The 15,464-nt window shown below is 34.8% G+C and overlaps 1 protein-coding gene across 1 annotated transcript; it reads left to right on the top strand.

Moving 5' to 3' along the window:
- Positions 1-15,084, top strand: LOC125891709 (aquaporin AQPAe.a). Its single transcript, XM_049581163.1, has 6 exons — positions 1-62; positions 381-572; positions 2,248-2,409; positions 2,500-2,664; positions 10,179-10,259; positions 11,723-15,084. The coding sequence occupies exons 1-6, from the start codon at positions 48-50 to the stop codon at positions 11,936-11,938; spliced, it is 831 nt and encodes a 276-aa protein (XP_049437120.1). The 5' UTR covers positions 1-47; the 3' UTR covers positions 11,939-15,084.
- The last annotated feature ends 380 nt before the right edge of the window (positions 15,085-15,464 follow it).

Here is a 15,464-nt window from a genome sequence, read left to right as displayed (position 1 = left end):
CGGGCAGAGAAACAGACGACATACAGAGGAATAACACAGAGTTTGAAATGACGTGGCGTGAGGTGAGCATCTTATTTAATTTCCTGTGTGTTGACATTTCACAGGATATGTAGGTGTTAATTTTTTATTTCAATTTGACTTGTTTGTGTCAGATACAGTGATAGAAAAATATTATGTTTGTTTCTTGTGTCAATTCTGTCCGTTTTTGGACTGTCTTAACAAACAGATTGATACTCTTCAGCATATTGTCCACATGTGATCATATTAATAAGTTTATCATGTTTTTAAAACAGATCCCAGCACTTATCAGGCTTTGAATAATTTTATTTTGGTGAACTAAATGTAGGCCACCTTTGTTTATATCCCCTTTCTCTGAGGAGCTACGCAGTCGGCAGTTCTGGCTCGCCATAGTTGCAGAGTTGCTCGGCACCCTGATTTTAGTGAGTGCTGTGCTGGGTGCCTCTGTGCCAGGCCCTGGAGAGGGCCCCATGGGACCCCTGTACCCTGCAGTGGCAGTGGGGGTGGTGGTTGTTGCACTGGGACACTGTTTTGGAGAAATAAGCGGGGCACAGGTGACACACATTCACTTTATTTTTCTTCCTCTTATTGAATCTTTGAAACTCTTTGCTGGTGGTAACAGGGTAGTTCTCAGATCTTTTACTTGAGTAACAATTAATTTCAAGTAATAGTCCTGCATTTAAGATATTACTTAAAGGTATACAGTGCAGTATTTTCCTAAAAAACAATGTATAGACTCATATATCATCACTGATGGCTCGCCTGCAGCTCTTTAGACCTTCTCCACTGGCTCCATGTGGCTCCAACATTTAGATTTTCATTTGCCATGCTGTAGATGTAGATTTTAAGATTGCATTCTACAACTGACCTTCACTAAGTCCGACCCCTTTAAAGCAGACTGGCCAATCATAGCATAGCACTGGGCCGGCTCAGACCAAGGTCCAACAACAACACAGCTGTGCTCCATTGATTTTCAGACTGGTTTTGTGGATTTGGAGCTAAATGTTGTGCCTGGGGCACGTCGTGTATTAATGATACTGGTTACCTGGAGAGGTTGGAAAAAGATATACGTTTCTTCCCTGTTCCAAAACCAAAATCAAACCCTGAAAAGTGTAGGGTTAACTAGCTAGCTACTGAAGATACAGCCTACTGAATGTATACACATGCTGCTTTTGCTTTGTAATGATTATAACAGTGAAACAAAGACCGACTCTGCTGTACAGGAACCAGTTCATCTGCACGCACTGTGATGCCACACAGCTGGTTCAATATCAGCAAAGTTTCCCTTTATATTCATTGTGTTCTGTGGCGATCAGCAGTGATGTGGTGGTTCACTTTGACACTGTGATCTGTAGGCTATAGTTCGGCTTTAGCTTCTAACTATCTTTGTCTTTTTAACCTGTTGTTGCTGCTGAGTCAGTTTGACATCCTGGATATATCCTTCAAACACAGACTGTAGACCCCTCTGTCTGCTTCTCTCTGGAATCACTCTTTCATTTTCCCAAAAATATGATGTCTTCAGGGAGTGCGGTTAGTTACAGTGTGGGCTCCATGAAAAAGTCTTGGAGGAAAATAGAGGACTTATTAGTGTGTGGACAGATTTACTATAAAACTTGGTGTATAAGTCGCACTTTTTTCCCTTTTTTTTTCATTTAAAAAGTTGGGTGCAGGTTATAGACCGGTGCAACCTATAGACCAAGGTAAATGCTGACATAGGTAATTTGACCCACACAAAAGAAGTTTAACGTTAATTTAAACTCATTTTTATGGCTCAGATGTTGTTATACTGTAATTTTATTCCCTGAAGAGGTTGTTTGATAAATTGCAATCTGAAAAGTAACCAAAGCTGCTTAAGAGATCATTGTGTTTTGAATGTGTTTCAAATTAAAAATAAAGGGACACAGTGTAGGAATAACTTGTATAACGTTTTTATTAACAAACAGTAATATAAAACCTTGTTTTCCCTGTTTGAGACCTTAAAAAAAAGACTGCGACTTATATGCCAGTGCGACTTATATTCCGAGTTTCACGGTATTTGCTTTCACCACAAACACTGAAAAGTTAAAAGTAATAAATAATTATAAGTAGCCAAGTGTACAACAGTACAAGTACCTGAGTAAATATACTTAGTTACCTTTCACCACTGGCATTGAGTTTTTCTGTTGTTAAATTGTTTTTCAGTATTTGTAACTTTGTTCATAAGTAAATATGTGTTTGCCCTCTGATCAGGTGAACCCTGCAGTGACTCTGGCTCTGTTGACCACTCGGAGGCTGGATGTCCTCAGGGCCGCTCTTTATGTGGCTGCACAGTGTTTGGGGGCCTCTTTAGGAGCCGGGGCGCTCTACCTGGCCCTGCCGGTCAAAAGCACTGCAGACCACTTCGTCAACAAGGTCAGATTATTGATAAACACATTACAACAAAATATTCCTTCTTATCCTGCCCCTCTCTCTGTCTTCTTACTCCTGTTTTACCTCACTCAGGTTCCCATGGAGCTGAATGCAGCTCAGGCTTTGGGCATCGAGGTGTTGTGCACCTTCCAGCTGGTCTTCACTGTGTTCTCAGTGGAGGATCAGCGGCGGAGGGAAAGCCCAGAACCAGGAAACCTGGCCATTGGATTAGCACACACTGCTGGAGTGCTGATAGGGGTAAGAGGAGCTTTCATACAGAATGATTAGTGTCACATTTAGTCAACTCAGATTTTGTATTGGTTCTAAGATGGTTTCATAAATAAAATAAAGACAAATTAACAGAACTTTCTCACTTTCTAATGTATACAGGGCTGTAATAAAAAAATATACATTGAAGGGAAACATTTTCAATGGTTGCTTTCTGTAGCCAATTTTATTTAAAACAAACAAACAAACAAACAAACAAAAAAAACAGCTAAACTGACCATTTTAAAATGTTCTGAACCAAAAATCCTACATCAAAGGGTCTGAATGTTTTAATGACTCAGTGCCATATCAGGGAGCCATCATAGGCCTGAGCAGGAAAAGTGGACACATTCATTCTTACATAACATTCTATATATATTTTTAATGTACACTATACTATGCCGCTTTTAATGATTTTAGGATATATTTTAAGATATACTATAAATGACTTGATATTCTATATTATTATGGTTAAGTAAAGGTATAGTATGTCATTTGGTGAAATACTATACTAGACGTTTTTTACTATTTTCATGATATGTCATAGTATAATATGTTGTTTCTCATGATTTTAAACTTAAACTTAAAACTTAAACTTAAATACTATGACTTTTTTTCCATGATTTTTGACAACATGCTATACTATGACGTTTTTTCATGATTTTTGACAACATGTTATACTATGACGTTTTTTCATGATTTTTGACAACATACTATACTATGACTCTTTTTCATGATTTTTGACAACACACTATGACTTTTTTTCATAATTTTTGACAACATACTATACTATGACGTTTTTTCATAATTTTTGACAACATACTATACTATGACGTTTTTTCATGATTTTTGACAACATACTATACTATGACTTTTTTTCATGATTTTTGACAACATACTATACTATGACTTTTTTTCCATAATTTTTGACAACATACTATACTATGACTTTTTTCATGATTTTTGACAACATACTATACTATGACTTTTTTTCATGATTTTTGACAACATACTATACTATGACTTTTTTTCATGATTTTTGACAACATACTATACTATGACTTTTTTTCCATAATTTTTGACAACATACTATACTATGACTTTTTTTCCATAATTTTTGACAACATGCTATACTATGACTTTTTTCATGATTTTTGACAACATACTATACTATGACTTTTTTCATGATTTTTGACAACATGCTATACTATGACTTTTTTTCATGATTTTTGACAACATACTATACTATGACTTTTTTTCATGATTTTTGACAACATACTATACTATGACTTTTTTTCATGATTTTTGACAACATACTATACTATGACTTTTTTTCATGATTTTTGACAACATACTATACTATGACGTTTTTTCATTATTTTTGACGACATACTATACTATGATGTTTTTTCATTATTTTTGACAACATACTATACTATGACGTTTTTTCATTATTTTTGACGACATACTATACTATGACGTTTTTTCATTATTTTTGACGAGATACTATACTATGACGTTCTTCATGATTTTTGACGACATACTATATTATGATGTTTTTTCATGATTTTTGACGAGATACTATACTATGACGTTCTTCATGATTTTTGACGACATACTATACTATGACTTTTTTCATGATTTTTGACAACATACTATACTATGACTTTTTTTTCATGATTTTTGACAACATACTATACTATGACTTTTTTTCATGATTTTTGACAACATACTATACTATGACTTTTTTTCATGATTTTTGACAACATACTATACTATGACTTTTTTTCATGATTTTTGACAACATACTATACTATGACTTTTTTTCCATAATTTTTGACAACATGCTATACTATGACGTTTTTCATGATTTTTGACAACATGCTATACTATGACTTTTTTTCATGATTTTTGACAACATGCTATACTATGACTTTTTTCATCATTTTTGACAACATACTATACTATGACTTTTTTCATCATTTTTGACAACATACTATACTATGACTTTTTTCATCATTTTTGACAACATACTATACTATGACTTTTTTCATCATTTTTGACAACATACTATACTATGACTTTTTTTCCATAATTTTTGACAACATGCTATACTATGACGTTTTTTCATGATTTTTGACAACATGCTATACTATGATGTTTTTTCATGATTTTTGACAACATGCTATACTATGATGTTTTTTCATGATTTTTGACAACATACTATACTGTGACGTTTTTTCATGATTTTTGACAACATACTATACTATGACTTTTTTTCATAATTTTTGACAACATACTATACTATGACTTTTTTTCATAATTTTTGACAACATACTATACTATGACGTTTTTTCATGATTTTTGACAATATGCTATACTATGACGTTTTTTCATGATTTTTGACAACATGCTATACTATGACTTTTTTTCATGATTTTTGACAACATGCTATACTATGACTCTTTTTCATGGTTTTGACAACATACTATACTATGACTTTTTTTTCATGATTTTTGGCGACATACGATATTATGAATTTTTTTCATGATTTTTGGCGACATACGATACTATGACTTTTTTCATGGTTTTTGAAAACATACTATACGATAACGTTTTTTTCATGATTTTTGACAACATACTATTACTGTTTGAGGGCGAGCCTCAGTAAAAGGATTGCTGGTTGAGGCAGCAGATTATGGACTATGATTCCGGTTAGAGAATCAAGGCACTTGGAGAGAGAGATCTGATTTATCTTCTTTTCATGAGGTTGTTGGACTTTAACATTGGTGTACAACGTATGTGTGTGTGTGTGTGGTCTGAAAATAAAGAAAAGCAATAAACTGTATTACAACAAATACTCTGCATATTATTCAGCAGTTACATCAAGGTTCACCAGTAATATCCATAACTTATATGCAAACCGCTACTTAAACATAATACAACAGCAGAAATGCAATGTTAGTGGTGGAATAAGCAGTACAATGTCCAACATAACACAAGCAGAAGCAAAGCATTCTAAACAGCATAGGAGCCTTACATATTGAATGTTGACCACAGTAAATATTTCGACCTTTAAACTTCTATTAACAATAAGCATGGTCACAATCACACAAATAAACTGAGTTGCAATGTTGGCGTTACAAACGAAATATCATCAAATCCTCACAAGCATCCAAATGTAACTGCAGAGCTAGCAAGAGACAGCTAGCTAGTACTGAGACACAGGCTACTTAGCTAACTCAATCTCACACAACATATTACCATGTAAAACAACACAAACTGGAATAGTGATCAGATTATCCACAACTAAAAAGCAGAAAGCACTTACATTTCCTAAAGAACACACACATCATTAGGGAAACACACAGAAAGTCCATGCAGCTTCACATGGTCTGCTCTCTGACTGGTCTGCTACTTGTCAGTGTGACTGGGCATGTTCTGACGTGTTCACTGCCAGCTCTCTTTGCGCCAGAAGATGGTGCTGTTGGACCTTGACCTGTAGGGCTTTCTCACAATTACGTTTTTTCATGATTTTTGGCGACGTACAATACTATGACTTTTTTTCGTGATTTTTGACAACATGCTATACTATGACGTTTTTTCATGATTTTTGACGACATACTATACTATGACTTCTTTAATGACTTTTGACAACATGCTATACTATGACTTTGTTTCATGATTTTTGACAACATGCTATACCATGATTTTTTTTCATGATTTTTGACAACATACTATACCATGACTTTTTTTCATGATTTTTGACAACATACTATACCATGACGTTTTTTCATGATTTTTGACAACATACTATACTATGACTTTTTTTTCATGATTTTTGACAACATACAATACGATAACTTTTTTTCATGATTTTTGACAACATACTATACCATGACTTTTTTTTCATGATTTTTGACAACATGCTATACTATGACGTTTTTTCATGATTTTTGACAACATACTATACTATGACTCTTTTTTCATGATTTTTGACAACATGCTATACTATGACTTTTTTTTCATGATTTTTGACAACATGCTATACTATGACTCTTTTTCATGATTTTTGGCAACATGCTATACCATGACGTTTTTTCATGATTTTTGACAACATACAATACAATAACTTTTTTTCATGATTTTTGACAACATGCTATACCATGACTTTTTTTCATGATTTTTGACAATATGCTATACTGTGACGTTTTTTCATGATTTTTGACAACATGCTATACTATGATGTTTTTTCATGATTTTTGGCAATATACTATACTGTGACGTTTTTTCATGATTTTTGACGACATACTATACTATGACGTTTTTTCATGATTTTTGACAACATACTATACCATGACTTTTTTTTCATGATTTTTGACAACATGCTATACTATAACGTTTTTTCATGATTTTTGACAACATGCTATACTATGACTTTTTTTCATGATTTTTGGCAATATACTATACTGTGACGTTTTTTCATGATTTTTGACAACATGCTATACTATGACTTTTTTTCATGATTTTTGGCAATATACTATACTGTGACGTTTTTTCATGATTTTTGACAACATACTATACTATGACTTTTTTTCATGATTTTTGGCGACATACTATGCCGTTTTGTCATGATTTTTGACAACATACTATACTATGACGTTTTTTCATGATTTTTGACAACATACTATACTATGACGTTTTTTCATGATTTTTGACAACATACTATACTATCACGTTTTTCATGATTTTTGGCGACATACTATACTATGACGTTTTTTCATGATTTTGGACAACATGCTATACTATGACTCTTTTTCATGGTTTTGACAACATGCTATACTATGACGGTTTTCATGATTTTTGGCGACATACTATACTATGACTCTTTTTCATGATTTTTGACAACATACTATACTATGACGTTTTTCATGATTTCTGGCGACATACTATACTGTGATTTTTTTTTCATGATTTTTGGCGACATACTATACTATGATTTTTTTTCATGATTTTTGGCGACATACTATACTATGACGTTTTTCATGATTTTTGACAACATACTATACTATGACGTTTTTCATGATTTCTGGCGACATACTATACTATGACGTTTTTCATGATTTTTGACGACATACTAAACTATGACGTTTTTTCATGATTTTTGGCCACATGCTATATGACTTTATATCCATGATTTTTGACGACATACTGTAATGGAATGTTTTTTCATCATTTTTGAAGACAAGTGATGCTTTAAATGATTTTTGATGACATACTATATTATGACGTTTTTTACTGGTTTTTGACAACATATTATACTATGAAATTCTTTCATGATTTTTGACGTCACACTATACTGTGATGTTATTTTTTGATTTCTGAAGACAAACTATCATATGATGTTTTTTTTTTAATTTTTGACGACAAACTATACTATGATTTTTTCTCATTATTTTAGATGGCACACTATACTATGAATTCTTTTCCTTATTTTCAACAACATACTATACAATTAACTTTTTTCATGATTTCTGATGACACTTAAATATCACATTTTTTTTGATTTTCAATGACATGCTTTACTGTGACATTTTTTCATGATTTCTGAGGACGTCCTATGCTATGATGTTTTCAAATCATTTCTGACGACATACTGAAATATCACGTTTTTTATTTTTGACGACATACTATACTTTGACTTTTTTTCATAATTTCTGACGACATACTATACTATGACTTATTTTTCATGAATTTTGATGTCATACTATACTGTGACTTTTTTTTCATGATTTTTGACAACATACTATACTATGACTTATTTTTCATGAATTTTGATGTCATACTATACTATGATGTTTTGACACGATTTATGACAACATACTGCAGTATCACGTTTTTTGTTATTTTTGACGACACACTATACTTTGACTTTTTTTCATAATTTCTGACAACATACTGTACTCTTACCTTTTTTATGATTTCTGACGACATACTATACTATAATGTGACTTTTTTTTTTATTATTTTTGACAACATACTCTACTATGACTTATTTTTCATGAATTTTGATGTCATACTATATTATGATGTTTTGACATGATTTATGACAACATACTGCAGTATCACATTTTTTCATTATTTTTGACGACCTACTGTACTATGACATTTCGTGTGACTATTGACTACACACTATCCTCTATGAACCAAAGTGCAGCGGTACACGAACCTTTGACGTTTTTTCATGATTTCTGAAGACAGACTATACTATTATTATTTTAAAAATATTATTGACAACATACTATACTATGACATTTTTCCATGATTTTTGACGACATGCTATACTATGATGCTATACTATGACTTCTTTTCCTGACATTTGACCACATATTGTACTGTGATCATTTTAATCAATATTACTGACGACATAATATACCATGACATTTTTTCATTTGTTTTGACAACATACTATGCTATGATTAATCTGAAAGATATTATTGACGACATAATATACCATGACATTTTTTCCATTATTTTTGACATTACACTATACTATGATGTTTTTTGTGATTTTTGACGACATTCTATACTATGACTTGTTTTCATGATTTTTGACCACATACTATACTATGATTATTTTGAATTATATTATTGATGACATACTACACTATGACATTTTTTCATTATTTTTGTCGTCACACTATATTTTTGACAGCATGCTATACTACGACATTTTTTCATGATTTCTGACGACATACTATATTGTGACGTTTTTTGTGATTTTTGATGACATACTATACCGTGACTGTTTGTCATTATTTTCGATAACATGCTATACTAGGACTTATTTCATGATTTTTGACCACATTCTACACCATGATTATTTTAATAGATATTATTGACGACATACTATACTAACATTTTTTCATTAGTTTTGATGACATACTATTCTGTGACTTTTTTTCATGATTTTTGACCACATCCTATACTATGATTATTTTTGAAAGATATTATTGATGACATACTATACTATGAATTTTCTTTTTCATTATTTTTGAAGTCACACTATATTATGACTGTTTTTCATGATTTTTGACAGCACACTATACTATGACTTCTTTTTTGTGATTGCTGAGTACATTCTTTAATATCATGTTTTTTGTGATTCTTGACGACATACTATACTATAACATTTTTTTGTGATTTTTGACGATATAATATACTGTGACATTTTTTCATGATTTTCTTTTTTCTATGACCTTTCTCTTTTTTCTATTTTTGACATGCTATACTATGATTTTCTAAAATTATTTTCTGACATACTATACTATGAATTCTTATTATGTTACATGGCATCGTATAATATTTTTCTGGATAAGTTATACTGATATTTTTTTATAGAGATTTTTACTACACACTATACTATGACTAATAATATTTTTATGACATATTTAAATGTGTACCTGTTCATGTGTGTGGTTTGTGTGTGCTGTTCTTCCTGCCAGGCACGGTTCTCCGGTGCTAGCATGAACCCTGCACGTACTCTGGGTCCGGCCATCATCACTGGCTTCTGGGAACACCACTGGGTGAAAGAACGCCTCAAAATCCAAATCTGTCCCCATGGAAACACTGACGTCCAGCTGATTTTAATAATGCACTTTTATATTTGTTGTCCAATTACAGACAGAGTTCATATCATCATCATCATCATCATCATCATCACCATTATCATCATCATCATTATCAAAGCAATATCAGTTATTGAATAATCAGATTTAGTGGATATTTGACTTTGATTGAATAACGGAAAATAACTAAGCACATTTACCACAGTTCTGTAATTAATCATCATTTTGAGTTATGCTTTAGCTGAGTATTTACATTTAGTGCTAATTTACTTAAGTATGACATTACCTTTTTGGCTAGTGACCTTTGGGGTCCGTTGTCGCATATTTAAGACGTCTATAAGTTATTCAAAGTTCCATCAAACAGACCTTTTTATTTTAAACTTCCCAGATGGTTTCATTTAAATAACTTGTCAAGGCTCAAAGTGTTCTAATTATGTATTTTTTTGAGGTGGCGATTAGAGAAAAGTCTCATAAATGTATATACATAGTGTTGCAGAAATTAGTTTTTTCTTCTTTCTTTAGCCATTAATCATCTCACCACCTCTCAGATGATCTTGTGACCCTTTGCAGGGGCCCGACCCCTAGGTTGGGATCCACTGAACTAATCTGTGTATCAAGAGATAAGAATCATCTCCACCTTGAGCAGCAACAATATTTAAATGCTGCTCACACACAGAAGCATCAGCATCAAATGTGATAAATGTCAGTCACAGGTGCAGAACGAGATACTTTAACAGCTGCTAATACGTATTCACATTTCATTTTGAATGCAAGACTTTTTACTTGTAATGAAGTGCATTTAAAGTATTGCATTTTACTTAAATGAAGTGTCTGAATATTGTTCCAGCACAAGTATTATAATGACCACAGTTGCAAAGCTCAGCTGTTATTCCGGTGATTTTATTTTGTTGTCTATTTGTCATCCAGATAAAATGAAAGCATTTCTCTGTCTACACATCTCTTAAATCTTATTTCACTAGAAAGGACCACGCCACAACCTGTTGTTTAAAGGTTTATTTGTAATTCAGGAAGTGTTAGTTGTTGAGGACTGATGAATGGATGTAAGTGAGGGTGAAGGTGGAAGAGGGATGTCTTCCATTAGGTTGGTCTGGGAGGATGAACTGAAGATCAGGCAGAGGGAGAGTCAATGTGGGGGATCTGTCTCAGGTGTTTTTCCACCCGAGCTGATTACAGGACCCCAGACGGTACCTAGAATGAGACATGGGAGAGGTATGCATCAGAATGAATAAAAAGAGAAGAAGGGAGAAGGGAAGAGAGGATGAAGGAGGGTGGGTAGGGACGAGGTAGGGAGGATTGAGACATCTGAGACACACAGAGCAGGATGGGTTGAGGTGTGTTTGAGGCATGGCCCTGCTCCTGACCCTAAATTAATATCCTGTTTCTCCTATCCCCACCCTCAGGTTTACTGGCTCGGCCCAGCAATAGGTGCTATATTGGCTGGAGTGTCCCATGAGTTCTTCTTCGCTCGCAGCGCCTCTCGTCAGAAGCTGGTGGCGTGTCTGACCTGTAGGGACATTGGGATTGTGGAGACGGCCAGCATGACGGGATCATCTCTGTCCACGGTCACACAGAACGCCATGAGAGCCAAGCAGGCCAACAAACAAGAAAACAACTGAGGACACATGCATGAAAAAACCACATAGAAACTCATTCTGCAGCATCACAGTGATTGTTATGGACGCGCATAGTGTGCAGCTCATCAGTCGTGTAGATCAGGCTCGACAGAGACAGGCTTATACAGTAGCTGCCAAAGGTCTTATGTGAAAATGGATTTAGGGGCTCATTCATTATTCAGTGTTATTGTTTCAATTTTTAAAGCACGTTAATATGAAATCTCACCAGTGATGAAGAAAAACTAAAAATCCTTTACGTAACTGAAAGTAGAAACACCTCAAGAGAAAATTTAACAGGTGGGAGAGCAGTTGAACAGTTGTCTCTTAATGGTAAGACTGAAGGTTCAATCCCCAGCTCTACCTGTTGAAGTGTCTTAAAGCAAAACACTGAACCCCAAATGCATCCCAATGTGATTAATCTAATGTGTATGTCATAAATTAATGTATTGTTTCTATAGGTCAGAAAGTTGTGAGAAAGGGCCATTATAATTTCCTAGAGCCACAGATGAAGTATTTAAATGTCTTGTTTTGGATGACTAACACTTTAAAGTCCCAAAAATATTCAGTTTATGATATAAAACACATTTTAGAGGCTGTTTGGCCATTTATCAATAATTAATAATTAAAAGAGTCGCAGTTAATAGCCTACAGAATGATATTATTGATGCAGTAACATCCATAATGAAAATCCTCATAATTGGAGACAGCAGATTTTACACCTGATGAAAAACCTGATATGTTCAGTGCTGAAAGATTGCATCCTCTGCTTTAGATAATGTGGATTAGTGGAGAAGATGCAGAAGGTCACACAAAATGGAAATACTTTACCAAATAAACGTACCTGAAAACTTGGTTAAAATTGATCCGTTACTTATGGAAGTAAACACAAATAATTCAAAATGCTGGTCACTGTGGCCACAACTGGTCTTTAAGTGATGCTGATATCTGCTAAAATGAATAACAGTGGCACAAGCAGAGAAGAGTTATAAAGTTTGCCAGCATGAGCTAACAAAAGATACTGGTTATATCAGACTAAGTACCCTAAATCCCTGAGTGTATTTAGTTGAGTATATGTTACTGATCATGATTTTTTTGTTTGTTTGTTTGTTTGTTTGAAAGAAAATAATGTGTTATTTCTTATTTCAAAGTTATGTTTCAAAGGAACTCTACACGACATTCAGACCATTAATATAGCAGTGAACAACTATTTGCTTGGCCTTTGTAAAGATTAGGTGGAGTAATGTCATCCAGGGCAGGGTATGAAGTCACGCATCCTCTGTATATGTTGTAATCAGCTTCTCTGATAGACAGTCCGGCCACAGGGAGACATATATAGCTGCAGACACAATTCCTTTGTGGCGTACACGACACGCCCTTACAAACCGCACCCACAATAGTACAAAACACACCCACCAACGCGATGGCTATCTGAACCCTGCTACAATGTAGTGAATAAATGGTAAATGGACTTGTATAGCACCTTTCTAGATCCGTCCACTCAAAGCGCTTTTTACACTACGAGTCACATTCACCCATTCACACACTGGTGGCCGAGGCTACCATACAAGGTGCCACCTGCTACTCAGTTTTTAACTCACTCACACACTGGTGGAACAGCCGTCGGGAGCAATTTGGGGTTCAGTATCTTGCTCAAGGATGCTTTGACATGTAGGCTGGAGGAGCCTGGGATCGAACCGCCGATCTTCCGATTGATGGAAGACCTGCTCTTCCTCTGAGCCACAGCCGCCCAAATGGCACCAAATGTTACAATAATCCATTGTATAATTCACAATACATGAAGAAGTGATTCACTTCATATGTAATGAGATGTGGCCTTTCCATTACCCTTATCCTGACCTTAAACGCCTCTATTTTAACATTATACTGCATAGCTAACGTGAGCTAATTGCTAATGAGCATTAACATAGATAACAAGATGTAGACGTCCTGTTTGTATCCTAACCTCAACCACCTCTCTTTTAACGTAAAATTTCATGGCTAGCTAATTGCCAACTAAAGAATTCCGTCAGGATCTCCGCGTCTGGGCCAAGGAGCGAAGGGGGCTGGTCATGGACTGAGTGTAGGTTAAAGCGGGCGAGTCTTGTAGTATAGCTTGAGGGTGGGTCATGTAGCTGCTCCAGCTGCAGTTATACCTTCTTGACCATGTGTGCACATGCGGTTATCCAACTGGCTTGCTAATGCCACCGCTCTACACCGCACTCAAACAACAGTTACAGCTGACAATGGGACGGCGTCATTACAGAAGCATAGCGCCCAGCCTCTGGTTCCACCACAGCTAATATCATTAGCCAGTCAGCACTGTTGCTGTTGTTAGCACTGTTTGTGCTGTTAGCATTGTTAGCTGCTAGCTGCCAGCTAAGCCACGACCATGTTGAGAACCATGTGCAGACAACTGCTGAAGATACACACTGAATATCACAGAGCTCCTTTAACTAATTTGGCTTGATTAAGAGTAGCTGGCTTCCAATAAGCTGAAGCATTTTGTGTTTAAAGGTGTATTTCTTTTTTTCTTTTCAAGAGACTTAAGTAAATGTAAAAAAAATCATGTTGCTCACGTGACAATAAATTAACTAACAAAGCGAAGGTTACTTTCAAACCATCACCATGTCCAACTGGCACATTTCAGTTCAGTTATCTTTTCAGTGTCCCTCCACTAAAACATCACCAACACATTGAAACAAGTCTTTCCCTGTTGCTTTTTGTTGCATGTGTGGAGAGAATGCTGCATTTTAAAGGAGCTTAATGTGACCTTTGAGGTCTTAGTCGGCTGTCATTAGTGTGTGTAAAGGTGTAGCCAAATAGTGTGAGATTCTGTATTGTCACTTTCAAATTTGCACATCATTAAACTGTACAATGGAGACTCATTGAAACCCTGCTGAAAAACAGCCTCATCTGTGCTGTTTTCATTTTCATCTAATGTCTGTGAATGCTTTGAAATGCTAAAGAGGTCCTCGCCCTGCATCATGGTTTCAGTGATGTTCTCAATCAGTCCAGCGTGTCTCTCATGTCTGTGGCTGTCAGCGGCCGCCTCTTTTCTTAGGAGTCCTATTCACAATCAAATGGACCTTCATACCTGTAATGGCTCTAAAGAAAGAACACAGTTTGTAATATGACAGCTTTGTAACATAACGTGGATACAATAAATGTGTGTAAATGTGTGCTTGTACTTGTGCTATTGTCTTGTCTTAAGGGGTAATTTTGCTATTTTTCTTTTGAAATTTTGTTTTTGAAACTGGTCCAGCATTATGCGAGAGCACTGCAGCCAGCAACCATGAAACAGGCTGCAATGTTACTACTCAGGTCATCATTTACATCCACTAAAAGTCCTTCTTTTGCTACTGACCGGCTCAGATTATTATTTTAAGTGTCTGACAACATTATGGGAAGGATCCCTACAGAGATAGACCTTTATGTTTTAAGAGTAAGATCTGTTTTGTTTAACCCAGAACAGCCCTGAAATCGCCATCACCTAACCCACCAGACTCCATTTAAATAAACAGTAATTTAG

Source organism: Epinephelus fuscoguttatus, linkage group LG7, assembly GCF_011397635.1.
Source record: "Epinephelus fuscoguttatus linkage group LG7, E.fuscoguttatus.final_Chr_v1".
Classification (NCBI taxonomy): domain Eukaryota; kingdom Metazoa; phylum Chordata; class Actinopteri; order Perciformes; family Serranidae; genus Epinephelus; species Epinephelus fuscoguttatus.
This window is presented reverse-complemented; position numbering and strand designations above follow the sequence as displayed.

What these genes read in the sequence shown, in the direction of transcription:
- LOC125891709 (XM_049581163.1), top strand. An exon ending in CTGCTGGAGTGCTGATAGGG is followed by an intron (nt 2,665 to 10,178) that starts GTAAGAGGAGCT and finishes TCTTCCTGCCAG; the next exon opens with GCACGGTTCTCCGGTGCTAG. An exon ending in GCTTCTGGGAACACCACTGG is followed by an intron (nt 10,260 to 11,722) that starts GTGAAAGAACGC and finishes CCCCACCCTCAG; the next exon opens with GTTTACTGGCTCGGCCCAGC.